Raw genomic sequence first — 14,015 nt, forward strand, 5'->3', positions numbered from 1 at the left:
GATCGAACTCTAGGCCCTTCTAATGAAAGGCCAGGACTCGTCCAACAATGCCACCAGAGGCTCTTGAAGAAGTCAGAACCTAACTGCTAATCTGCAGTTCAGGATTTACCTGGCGAGACATGAGGTAGAAATTTATTTCTATTTGAGCACGATATTATGTTGATATTTATCCATAGTGACTCATTAGGGGTAATTTGAATGAATTGCTATCAATCATGTCACGTATTGGGCTGGGAAGTCGGGGAAAACTCGCTGGTAAGAGACTGATATCTTGCCAGGTAAATCCTGAACTGCAGATTAGCAGTTAGGTTCCAACTTCTTTTAGAGCCTCTGGTGGCATGGTTGGAAGAGTCCTGGCCTTTCATTAGAAGGAGCTAGGGTTCGATCCCAAGTATGAGGTAGAAATTTATTTATACATACAGATGTATATATAGGTATGTATAGATGTATATAGATATATACATATAGATGTATATATAGATGTAGTTATATATAGATATATATATATATATATATATATATATATATATATATATATATATATATATATATATATATATATATATAGTGGTCTTCCACTGCCTTGGGTTAGAATTCTCTTGCTTCAGGGTACACCCGGGCACACTATTCTATCTTATTTCTCTTCCTCTTGTTTTGTTGAAGTATTTATAGTTTATAAAGGAGATATTTATTTTAATGTTACTCTTCTTAAAATTTTAATTTTTCCTTGTTTCCTTTCCTCATTGGGCTATTTTCCCCATTGGAGCCCCTGGACTTATAGCATTGTGCTTTTCCAATTAGGGTTGTAGCTTAGCCATTTATAGTAATTAAGAGGAACTCCATAATATAGGAGGATTCTCAATAAAATTGGCTGGTGGACACTACCAAAGGCTTTTTCATAGTCCACAAAGGCCATCAAAAGGGGATTTCTATACTCTACACATTATTGTACCACATGTCTTAAAATTAAAATTTGGTCGGTACAACTTCTACCTTTTCGAAATCCTGCTTGTTCATCTCAGTTTTTCCTGAACTTTCTCTCAAGTCTCTTTAGAATGAGCATACTAAATATTTTCCTGGTAACTGACCTGAGTTTGATGCCTCTGTAAATATGGCAATCATTCAGATCTTCCCTTTTTGCCATTTCAATAACACTCGTAGCTCCCATTCATCAGGTTTTGCCTCTTCACGCCACACTTTACAAAATACTTTTCAAGTATTCTGGGAGTCACTTCATTTTCGGCCAATATCATCAGAGCAGTTATTCCGTCGTATCCAGGGGCTTTCCATCTCTTGTTTTTTAATGATAGCTTCGACTTCAAACACACTGAATTCATTCATGGGCATATCAAGGTCTTCCTCGGCTTCAGGTACAACATATCGGTCAAATTATTCCCTTCATATCTCCTATTCACGACCCGACTAAAGTGTTCCACCCAACGTTGCATTTCTTTATCTTCTGCTGTTATAACAGATCCATCTCTCTTTTTGATGAGTAAATTACCCCAGTAGAGATTTCATCAATAATTCTGTGAGCAATTCTTACACCTTAGCCACTCCCTGAATTCATAGCTTTGTCAGCCACATCTATTTTCCTGTCTAAATATTCTCTCCAGTCATTCCTGGCATTTCTTTTGACCCTACTATCAATATTGGAATACTTACTACCTACCTTATAATTTTCATTACTTCATCTAAAACTTTCAACAATCAATTTTTCTCTCTGTCTTCTTATAGTATCCCACGTATCATTTGATATCAGTGGTTTTCTCCTTGTAACTGCATGTACCAAAATTTCACTGCCAACTGACTGATATACAGTATGTTCTTAATATCATATCATTATTCATTAATTGTCTGCTCTTCGTCTTTTGAAGCCTTTAAGAATTCAAATCGATTCCTACATTCAATTGCACATGTTTCTTTGTGCTCATCTTCTAAAAGCTTACTTGTATCAAACCTAGGCATTCTATCTACATTTCTGCTGGGTGCTTTTAGTTTTAATTTCAGTGTGGCAATGAGGAGCTGGTGATCACTACCAATATCTGCACCTCTATAGCTTCTTACATTTCTCAGTCCTTCTCTCTTTGTTAATGGCAATGTAATCTATTTGATATTTGTAATGCTACATGATGAAGTCCATGTATATTTGTGGATGTCCTTGTTCTGGAAAAGAGTACCTCCAATAACAAGATTGTCTGTTGAGCAAAAACTTACAGAATATGCTCCATTTCCATTTACAACTAAACACCCATCTCTCTCTCTCTCTCTCTCTCTCTCTCTCTCTCTCTCTCTCTCTCTCTCTCTCTCTCTCTCTCTCTCTCTCTATATATATATATATATATATATATATATATATATATATATATATATATATATACATATATATATATATATATATATATATATATATATATATATATATATATATATATACATATACACACATACACACAGTCATACCTCTCTCCAAGAAAGAATCTGCTTACGAAATTTTTACGCTGCGAAACGAGATACTAGTATTTTTATGACTCTTTGCAAAAAAAATGTTTCATGTTAAGAAAAAAGATTTGCCAGCCAGGTCGAGAATAAAAGTTGAATAAAATGGGTTAAAACAATAGAAAATGTAGCTGTAGTCTATAGTAGGGGTAACTATAATGCTACATTACTTATGGTACTGTATATTTTGTATATGTACAGTATTATACTGTATGTATTGTATTATTTTCCAATTATTACATTATGTTCTAATAACTACTTAATTTATAGTTATTAACATTTAGTTTAGGTATATTGAATGGTTCAAATGTATTTGGCTGTACAGAATTTCATTGTGGTTAAACTTTAGCTTTATTATAAGATTTAATGTGGTGTTTTGTAGGGTTTGGAACGAATTGTGTGATTTATATGTAAAATGTGACTCCACACGAAAAAAAATCACGTTACGAAAGCCACTCCAGAACGAATTAATTTTGTGCTGTATATATATATATATATATATATATATATATATATATATATATATATATATATATATTTTATATGTGTGTGTGTATGTGTATGTATGTATGTATGTGTGCGTGTGTGTATGTATGTACGTGTGCGTGTGTATGTATGTATATATACAGTATATATATATATATATATATATATATATATATATATATATATGTGTGTGTATATATATATATATATATATATATATATATATATATATATATATATATGTGTGTGTGTGTGTGTGTGTGTGTGTGTGTGAAAATCTACTGGGGCAAAAAAGAAGCATATACCCATCAAAAATAGAGAAGGATCTGTTTTAACAACAGAAGATATAGAAAGGCAACGTTGGATGGAATACTTTAGTGCAGTCATGAATAGGAGATATGAAGGGAATAATTTGATTGATATACTGTACCTGAAGCTGAGGAAGACCTTGATGTTACCATGGATGAATTCAGTGTGTTTGAAGTCCAAGCTATCATTAAAAAACCCAAGAGATGGAAAGCTCCTGGATACGACGGAATAACTGCTGAGATGATATTAGCCGAAAATGAAGCGACTCCCAGAATACTTAAAAAATTATTTTGGAAAATTTGGCGTGAAGAGGCAAAACCTGATGAATGGGTATTAGGATTATTGGTGGAAATGGCAAAGAAAGGAGACCTGACTGATTGCAATAATTACAGAGACATCACACGTCAGTTGCCATGATTGACTGATGGATTTGTTACATCGAAGCTCATTGACGCCGTCATTTATTATGAAAATATATATAGTAGCATGGTTATTCTAAAGACACAAGAGAGAAAGGTTGGTGAAAAGCTGAGAGATGAAAAAGCTGGATGTAGAAAAGTTAGAAGTTTTACTGACTAAATTTTCATTTTAAGACATGTGGTACAGCAGTGTGTACAATATAGAAATCCACTTTTGATGGCATTTGTGGACTAGGAAAAAATCTTTGATAGTGTGCATCAGCGAATTTCATTGAGAATCCTCTTATATTATGGAGTTCCTCTTAAATATGTAAATTTGATTAAGTCTGTGGAGGAGCATAGTAAGTGCAAAGTTAATGTTAGTAGAGTCTTATGAACCGAATTTTCAGTGAACAGTGGAGTGCTCCAAGGGAGTTTGTTTGAATACACAGAACAGTTGGGGATGGTGGAGAAGGATACGACTGGATTGGTAACAGGAAATTAGCTGACCTGGAGTATGCTGATGATGCTGTCCTTATTAGCAGAACACCACAGGACTTTCAAAACTTGCTTACCAGAATGCATGGAATAGCACGATGTTGGGCTAAAGATGAATAAAAGAAAGACAGATAATAAGGACAGAGTATTCAATGGAAGATGAAATATTATTGGAAAGAGAAAGGATTATTTAGGTTGAATCATTTAAATATTTATGAACTATGATCTCTAATACTGTACAGGCTCTTTAGAATTTGAGTTTAATAAAAGATTGAAAAAAGTAAATCAGACAATGGCTAGGTTAAATAAAATTTGGAAATCAAATCGCCTAAAATTACACATAAAAATCAAGTTATGTATCAGTTTAGTGAGATCTGTGTTCCTGTATGGACATGAGTCGTGGTATGATAATGAAACAATATCCAACAGATTTAGTAGATTTGTGAACAAAGCCCTCAGAAAAATATTGGGAGTTAAATGGCAGGGCAGGATTAGAAGCGAAACCATAAGCGAGATTTCTCAAGTACCATATGTAGATGAGATCATGATGAGAGGGTAGATGGAGATGGTTAGGGTATGTTCTTCGCATTCCCCTAGAGAGATCAGTTCACCAAGCTTTCAATTGGGCCCCACAAGGCACTAAAAGAGTTGGAAGACGTAGGCTACATGGCTGAGGACTATGAATCATGAAGTATGAGATGATGAGTGGAGAAGCTGAATATAGACACGACTGGTGAAATCTAACCGAAGCCCTTTGCGTCAATAGACATATGATTATGTATATATATATATATATATATATATATATATATATATATATATATATATGTGTGTGTGTGTGTGTGTGGCGGGGGGTATGTAAGCCTATTCTATATATTTTATCTTTATATTTTGAAATATATAGGCTATATATATACATATATATATATATATATATATATATATATATATATATATATATATATATATGTGTGTGTGTGTATTTAGGCTACATGCGTGATTACACCGATGTCAATGGCACATGAATGAAGTGCGATTTAAAATGTATAAGAGCGAGGTGATGGGACAGTAAATATCTGGAACCGTCAATTTGGCCGGGGGCAATCTAGCGGGTATTCACTCTTTCTCTCCTTTTTTATAGCAAACTGCTGCATCACGACGGGGTGCGGGATCCTAACGATTACATGACTCGAAATAGTCGGATTTCTTTTGGTTGCTAAAGGCCTAGAGGGTCAGATCTCTTGGAATTGTCATGGCTTGCAACTGTCTCCAGCCCTAAATCTTTTAACGAGTTTCTCCGTGGCTTGTATCATTCGAAAATTAATGTTGTCTCATTAATTTGGTTTTCTGGGAAGAGGTACATAATGCCAGCAATTTTATTGAAATCATAATTACCTATAATTTATATAATTATTATTGTTTACATGAATCAGGTGTGACTAAACCCGATGCTTGTGGGCGGAGCATGTTAAAGATTTTGGGTTGGATCCAATCGGTTCTTATATAATTTTTACTGAGAATTCAAGACTCCAGTCTCCATCCCCCGACCCGCGGGTCTCTGACCGCCGGCAAAATATCCAGTAGCATAGATCGTAATGCTATATATATTTTAGGGTTTTCAAGTTACCTAAATTGGTCTTGGTTAGATTACATCTTTCGAACTGGTGAATGCTCCGCCAAGAATTCAGTGTGCTGTTTTAAAAATGGAATCGAATTCCAATTTGTTCGTAGCGTTTTCGGGGATGCTGAGTCATGCCTGAATTGCAATTGGTCCTCCCAGTCCCATCTGCAGCCGGATATCAAGGGTTTGTTGACTGTCAAATCACGAAATTATCTTTTACTCGGATAGAAAAAAAATAGTGAAATTGCAGTTTTATTTTGTGCATATTCACAAAAGAAAAAAATATCACACGATCTTTCAAAAATAAATAGAGGTAGATGTAATACATATGTATCAAATAAATATTTATGTTCTTGGTGTAAATGTGGATATTACAAACAAATGCATTCTTAAGAAATTTGATGCCTAGAAACCTGGAAATTCTAGATTTTAAAATAGATGAAAGTATTGGCGTATTTCAAATTCTCTCTCTCTCTCTCTCTCTCTCTCTCTCTCTCTCTCTCTCTCTCTCTCTCTCTCTCTCTCTCTCTCTCTCTCTCTCTCTCTCTCTGAAACTTTTGTAAGTGTTGAATAATGGACGAGCTCCATGTGCAGGTAAACTTCCACAATGCTATTTGCTCAGAAGTATCTTCAATAGTTCAACTAACTCATCTAACTCCCATTTAAAAAGAACACCATTTATTCATTGCCAATTTTTCTTAACTGATATTTTTAATTCTTCAATTGCAATAATTTCAGTAACTAATGCAGAATTACCTTTTTATACATAGGCCTTAAACTATATTTTATCCGTCCCTTTCCTACTGGAAAAGTCTCCGCCTGGCAAACTGCTGAATGGTAGTTCGAGATCAGCTCACTTTAGATAGTTTATAGTAGTTTTTGTAACCTCACCATCCTTGTGAGCTAGGCATGAAGGTTCTGGAAGAGTCTATATTGTAGATCTAACTACCGAGACATCAACAGCCATTGCCTGGACCTCCCTGGTCCTGGCTTGATGGATAGGGGTCGTGGGTGCTGATCATATGTATATATGGTTAGCCTCTGCCATTCATTATCTACCTTTAACCTTATCATCTTGTAATCTCTTCGCCGTGTCCAAATACTACAGTATATTTTTGCACCACTTTATTTCTCTCTCTTTCTACCCTTCTTTGTTTCTTCTCTCCCCATGAATTGTTAATCTGGAAATAACTTCTATAAAGAGAGAATTGGCTTAACACTCCTTTAAATATTACAACTTTATCTTTGATAGAGTCTTCCACTATAGGCTACCCAAACATTTGTAGAAATCCCTTTAACCATGCATTTACGTTTGTTTGATTAGTTGGTTTCTTCCCATCTTGTACTATTTATGGTATTACTCATTAACTCCTAACACGACCACTTTTGCTAACTTCTTTACCATCTCTATCCCTACATTAAGGAGTTGGTTGCCTGATGCACCCTCTCCAGTGCCTTCTATCAAAGGCATTCTCTTCCACCAAACCTCTCCATATCATCCTTCATCTTATTTCGCCATCTAACACTCACTTCCAACTGCTTTCTCCTCAAAGGCATCTCAAGGCTTTCAGTAGCCTCTGCTGCTTCTTATAACTTGCACTTACCATTATAATCCTCTAAGAACAAGAGGTTGTCCACTCTCTTGATCTCTTATCTTATTTACTGTCCTATATTAAACTGATTTCATTACTCCATCACGATAAGGATAAACAATCGTTGAAAGATAACACCATTGATTTCATTCTATTTTGCGTAGAACGATTTTTTTCTCTATTTTTATTTCTATATAAACTTCCATTTGGACATTAAACATATTTCCTCAGATACACTATTCTATCTATTTGCTAATTTCCGATCCTCTATGGGCTATTTGCCCTGCTGGAGCCCTTGGGCTCATATAGAATCCTGCTTTTCCATATATAGGGTTGTAGGTTTGCCAGTAATAATAATAATCTCTATAATCTCTTCGTAATTCACAACTCCTACCTTCCAGCAGGCATCCTGTTTGCATGCACATCCCAGCATCGAAGTTATATAAATGAATATACTACGTTTATGAAAATAATATTGTGGCCGTTCAACCCTGACTCAGCCCCCAAGGCAATAGCGTGCAGAGAGTACTAGCTCCGCCCACGGGTCCATCCCAATTGTTTCTGATAGCGTTCTGCCCAATTTCAAGCCTCCCTGTTTCCGGAGAAGCGGGGCTGACCTTGTCGGAAGGTGATATTGATTGTGATGACTTATGATTATTGCCAACGGATGTGTGGTGATTTCTCCACTGCAAAGCAGTAAATCAAAATTTAGGATTTAGGTAAAAAATCGGACTATCATACTTTCCTATGAATGTTTTGCATTTTCCCACGGTATTGTAAAGGAATATATTCATCCGTGCTTATATATATATATATATATATATATATATATATATATATATATATATATATATATATATATATATTATATATATATATATATATATATATATATATATATATATATATATATATGTGTGTGTGTGTGTGTGCTCTCTCTCTCTCTCTCTCTCTCTCTCTCTCTCTCTCTCTCTCTCTCTCTCTCTCTCTCTCTCTCTCTCTCTCTCTCTCTCTCTCCTTTCCCAAAGTTTTATTCCTCGCTACTGTGAAGATAAGAATTGTCTAAGGAAAGATAAGTTATAATAGCAAAAGAATCATCTGTCCAAAATAACTTATCAATATAAAATAAATTTTCATGTATAGAGAAACCCACTATATTCATAAAACTGAGTTTTGTCAATAATTTATTTCAATTGAAATTTCATACCGAAAAGATGAAAATCAAAAGTTCTATTTCCACTAACGTCATGAAATCGCAGTTTTTGCAATTATGTATTACCTCAAAGGAATAATAAAGACAACTGTATCCTCCTTATGATGAATGGTTGTATTGAGTGTGTGGGGAGAATGATCCAGGGGTCATTGTCTACTATCGTCATCTAGTAGTTGCAGTTTTGCGCTTATAAGCTGTCCACTTCCTTGTTCTCTTTGCTATACTTGTCAGAATTAAGTTAGATTATTATAATTGTTGTTGGTGGTATTATTAATTGCTAAGCTACAACCCTAATTGGAGAAGCAGGGTACTATAAGCCTAATGGCTCCAAATAAGAAAATAGTCCAATGAAGAAAGGAAATAAGGAAACAAATAGAATAGTGTGCCTGAGTGTACCCCAAGCGAGAGGACTCTAACCCAATTATTATTATTACTAGCTTAGCTACAACCCTACTGGGAAATGTAGGATACTACAAGCCTAATGGTTCTAACAAGGAAAATAGCCCACTGAGGAAAGGAAACGAGGAAACAGAATTGAGTGTCTGATTGTATGTACCCTCAAGAAAGAGAACTCTAACCCAAGATAGTGGAAGACCTTGGTGCAGAGGCTATGCCACTACCCAAAACTAGAGAATTTATATTTCTATCATTTTCGTGCGTTTTCATGTAGCAAAGAAAATACCATGAACTTTCTTACTACTACCCTTCCCAAAGACAAACTCGCAACTTGGCGTACAAAGATGACTGAAACCGAAATTAATATAAGAAAAAATATAAAAAGTTTATCATCTAGTTTTTTTTATCGTTTAGACTTCTTATTATATAATCCATCGAGGGGAATAGTTGGAAATGGAACATAGTTATATGCATTTTGGAACGTCACTAACTTTCAACCGAGTATACTTCCAACTCTTGCCCTATCGGACCTTGTCTGAGACCCACCATAGTTGACCCAATACTAGCTGTTCCTCTGAATCATTGTCCACGCTACCGAAAGCCCAGTAGGTCTCAAACGAACCTTTGCCATCACTGCACACCACATGTTTGAAGTATAGGCCTAGGCATTCCGAAAGAATCTTTGAAAAGTTATTTAAAATGTTTTAAAGGTCACTCATGAATGGCAGAGGTAAAGGATCGCGATAATGTCGTAGAGACTGACCATATATACGTATGATCAGTGCCTAAGTAACCCCCCATCAAGCTAGGGCCAGGAAATGGCTGCTGATGATTCCGCAGGTAGACGTAGACCTATAGGTTACCTAAGCCCCACATCCTTACCTCACGAGGATTCTGACACTACAAGAAACTATCAAGCATGAGCGCGCTCTAACCCCAGTCCAGCAGACTGTCAAGCAGGGATGTTGCTAATAGGCTACTACACTCATAATCAACACACAATTACCCGTATTCTTTTACCTTGCTGTACTATCTCTCATTTCCCATGCATTATAATACAACAGCTGTGAATTTCCATTTTTCCTTGTTTCAGCTGTACTATTTACAATGGAAGAATAATTGTGTCTCTCATGGTTCATACCACAATGCTGATAGTTGAATAGATTGTTATCTAGATCTGTGTCTGAATGAATGAGGAAATAAGAACTCGTGATAAGTGAATGAAGCGAAGAACCTTTCGCAGAGTTCCTTTGTTTCGCGGGAAGATGAATGATTCTATGGTTTACGCTTTCATTTCTTTTTTGTCAGCTGGGATTGTTTCTTTGAAGTAATACTATATTTGTTTGGTTTATATATATATATATATATATATATATATATATATATATATATATATATATATATATATATATATATATATGTATTTATTTATTCGTAACCAGACCACTGCAAAACAAAGGCCTCAGTCATGTCCTTCTATTCCCTTCTGTTTATGGTCTTATGCTTGTCAACATCCGCAAACTTTCGCAGTTCGTCAATCCATCGTCTTTTCTTCCTTCCCCTGCGTCTTTTGCAATCTCTAAGGACCCATTCTATTGTTTCAAATGTCCATCTATCATCTCTGATTATCATTATATATCCTGCGCATGTCCATTTATGTTTTTGACTTATCGTTAGAATATCCTTTACTTTAGTTTTCTTACGTATCCATATTGCTCTGTTTTCTGTCTCTTAGTGTTATTCCCATCATTATTCGTTCCATAGCTCTTTGAGTTGTAACTAGCTTCAGTTCTAAGGCTTTAGTAAGGCTCCAAGTTTCTGATACATAAGTTAATACTGATGGGACCATCTCATTAAGTAATTTTCTTTTTAGAGAAAATTGCATTTTACATATCCTAATCTCATTATTTTACCAGGAGCTCTCCATCACACGCCTATCCTTCCTTTGATTTCGGTCTCATATCCTTGGGAAACACTTATTGTCTGTCCTAAGTTCTTATATTCATCGACAATCTCTAGCGGTTTGTCCATAACCCTCATTTAATGTCTCTGCATTTTACTCATATTCATTTTCAGTCTTACATTTCTGCTTTTTCTATGCAAATCTTCTATTATCTTTTGCAATTCCTCACATGATTCACTAAACAGAACTATGTCATCGGCAAATCTGAAGCTATTGGGATATTTCCCGTTAATGTTAATTCCTAAATTTTCCCAATCTAAATTTCTTAAAACTGAATTATTTAGGAGAGATGGGGTCTCTCTGTCTAACTCCTTTCTCTGTCGGAATTTTTCCACTATATGTAGTTTTAGGATTGCTGCACTCCCAGGATAGATATCTTCAAGTGTTCTAACATAAGATTCATCTATACCTTGTCTTTGAAGGGGATTCAATAATACTGAAGTTTTGACAGTAACAAAAGCTTTCTCGTAGTCTACAAGTGCCATACAGTGGTTTGCCATACTCTGTTGATTTTTCATTAGCTGGCTAATTACATGCACATGGTCAGTTGCTGATCACCCACTTCTAAAGCTTCCTGCTCTCTTCTTTGGTTAAAGTCCAGCTATCTTCGGCCTAATATGATTCGTGTAAATATTTTATACATTTCGGGGAGTAAACTTATTGAGCGGTAATTTTTCAGGTCTTTTGTGTCTCCCTCTTTGTGAATTAGTATAATGATAAAATTTTTCCACGCTCTAGGTATAGAGTATTCCTGCCGATATTTGGTGAAAAGTTCAGCGAGTTTTACTACTATGAAATCTCCTATATCTATCATTAGAGCAATTGTTAGGCCATCTTCTTCTGCCTCTTTTCATACCTTTAAATGCTTTCTTTACTCTTATTGTTACTTTTGGTAGACTCAGGTATTTCATTATATCTATTGGCAAAGTTATTTCTTATATCACTCTTATTAAATATTTCCGTTTTCATCCTTTAAAGCAAATACATATTATCACCCTATTCCAAGTATTATTTTCATCAATCTCTCTCTCTCTCTCTCTCTCTCTCTCTCTCTCTCTCTCTCTCTCTCTCTCTCTATTATATACATACATATATATATATATATATATATATATATATATATATGTATATATATATAATAAGAACCATGGTGTAATTAATTTACTTTTAATGTCGGTAATATCTTTGTCAATTAATTTAGATTTTCACAAATTTCTTCACACTAAAGTCGTAGAGAGAAAAACTTTGATAACTCTTTTCAAAGTCAGTTTTTAAACTTAATTTGTTATCAGATATTATAAATTGAAAGTTTGCGTGCTCTCAATCAATAAATATGATATTAGCGTTTTTTTTTTTTTTTTTTTTTTTTTTGTAGATTTAGTAAAATGTCAGAGATAAAAATTATATCGATTGTCATACTTAAATTTTGAAAGAATCTATTCATGCACACGGTTGATTCTACAGAAATTCTTCGGATATATGTCGTACAATTTCATTTTAGCTATCCTCAGTGCTTTATTTTGTGGTTTGCGTTTTAAAAGGTTTCAAAGGTCACTCATGAATGGCAACGGCAAGGGTTAATGACACATCTATAGATACTGACCATAGATACACGTGATCAGCGCTCAATCTCTTTCTTTACTCAAGCTAGGACCAGGGTGGGCCAGGGAATAGTTGCTGATGACTCAGCAGGTAGACCAAGAACTCCCCCAAACCACCCATGCTTAGCTCACAAGGATGGTGAGGTTGCAGACACTACAAGAAACTATCAAGTTTGAGCTGATCTGGAATCCCAGTTCAGGAGATCACCAGGTAGGGATCTAAGTCCATAATTCGTGAGGAAGGAATGAACAAATGGACAAAATATATCAGTATTTAGTTTTTTTTTACTTTTAATTATTAATCATCGTGATTTAAAAAGAATTATGCATACTTTTAGTACATATTTATGCCCTTCTGGAAAACAAAATTCAAAGTTTTCTAAAATCATCAAGCATCATATATATTCTTTTGTATACTGTATATGTCAAATGTATAATCTTATACGCAAACTCATTTATAATTTCTCAAATCTCACATCATCATGGAAGAATACATGTCATTGTTCCACCACATACTGTAGTTGAGGGAGGGACTCGGCTATTTGAATGGGGGAGGGGCCAGTTTGAGACGCGTATATAAACAATCTCACCTGAGGAAAGGTGATCAGAGCTGCACTCACTAGCGGACAGGTAAGGAAAGAACTGTGGAAACAGGTAACATTTTGAGTCCTTGTAAAGTTTCTTGTAACTTTAGTTATTTTTTGAGACGACTCACATAAGTACAATTTATTCTTTATTTACTCATACTTGCATTTAATCGTTTTACATTCAGAAATATATGTGTAGGACATTTTGTTGTATAGATGATAGAGAAGATTATCAAAACAGGATGTTATTAAAAAGAAATTTATTTCATAGACTAAAGAGTAACGAATACAATAGATGAGTTTAAATCAAATCAATGCTAAAAAAGACTTTAGAATTAAGAAAGTAAATTAACAGGCCATCTTCATTAGATACATTGTTTAGGCCTACGCATTTCTCGTAAGTTAGGATAACTGAGGAATAGATGAAGTAATTATTTGTTATTTTAATCTTACTATTGACAGAAGTCTTATTCTGTAGTGAATATTTAACTGATGTATTTTAACGTTGTTACTAATCTTGGAATATATTTTTTATTCATTACTTATAGATTGTTCATTTCCTTTCCTCACTGGGCTGCTTTCCCTGTTGGAGCCCTTGGGTTGTAGCATTCTGCTTTGCCAACAAGGGTTGTAACTTGACTAATTAACGATAAAGAATCATACGTCGAATTTTTCAGTTTTTTTTCCAATATAGAATAAACAAAGGAATAAGCAAAAAACTGAGTTATGATATTCGCTGTTATATTATACAATATTTTATAAAGAAATACTTCGATCATATATCTCTTATATTAGATTTTTTATGTATTTGTGTACTATACCCATTTATGTTTAATTTTCATAACTATCGAA

General features: G+C 34.6%; 2 protein-coding genes across 2 annotated transcripts in view; one reads left to right on the forward strand and one right to left on the reverse strand.

The window, feature by feature from the left end:
• The window catches only part of LOC137615932 (uncharacterized), a 32,432-nt gene extending 20,957 nt beyond the window's left edge, over positions 1 to 11,475 (reverse strand). The window contains exons 1-2 of the mRNA XM_068345616.1: positions 11,073 to 11,475; positions 10,033 to 10,195 (exon numbers count right to left, since the gene is read on the reverse strand). Coding sequence (XP_068201717.1) covers positions 10,033 to 10,195; positions 11,073 to 11,475 — 566 coding nt within the window. The remainder of the gene's footprint in view (positions 1 to 10,032; positions 10,196 to 11,072) is intronic.
• Positions 11,476 to 13,163: 1,688 nt separating this feature from the next.
• Positions 13,164 to 14,015, forward strand: part of LOC137616529 (uncharacterized) — an 8,653-nt gene continuing 7,801 nt past the window's right edge. Inside the window, exon 1 of the mRNA XM_068346366.1 lies at positions 13,164 to 13,206. The gene's annotated coding sequence lies outside the window, so the exon portion shown is untranslated. The remainder of the gene's footprint in view (positions 13,207 to 14,015) is intronic.

The sequence above is a fragment of the Palaemon carinicauda genome, chromosome 22 (assembly GCF_036898095.1).
Source record: "Palaemon carinicauda isolate YSFRI2023 chromosome 22, ASM3689809v2, whole genome shotgun sequence".
NCBI classification, from domain to species: Eukaryota; Metazoa; Arthropoda; class Malacostraca; order Decapoda; family Palaemonidae; genus Palaemon; species Palaemon carinicauda.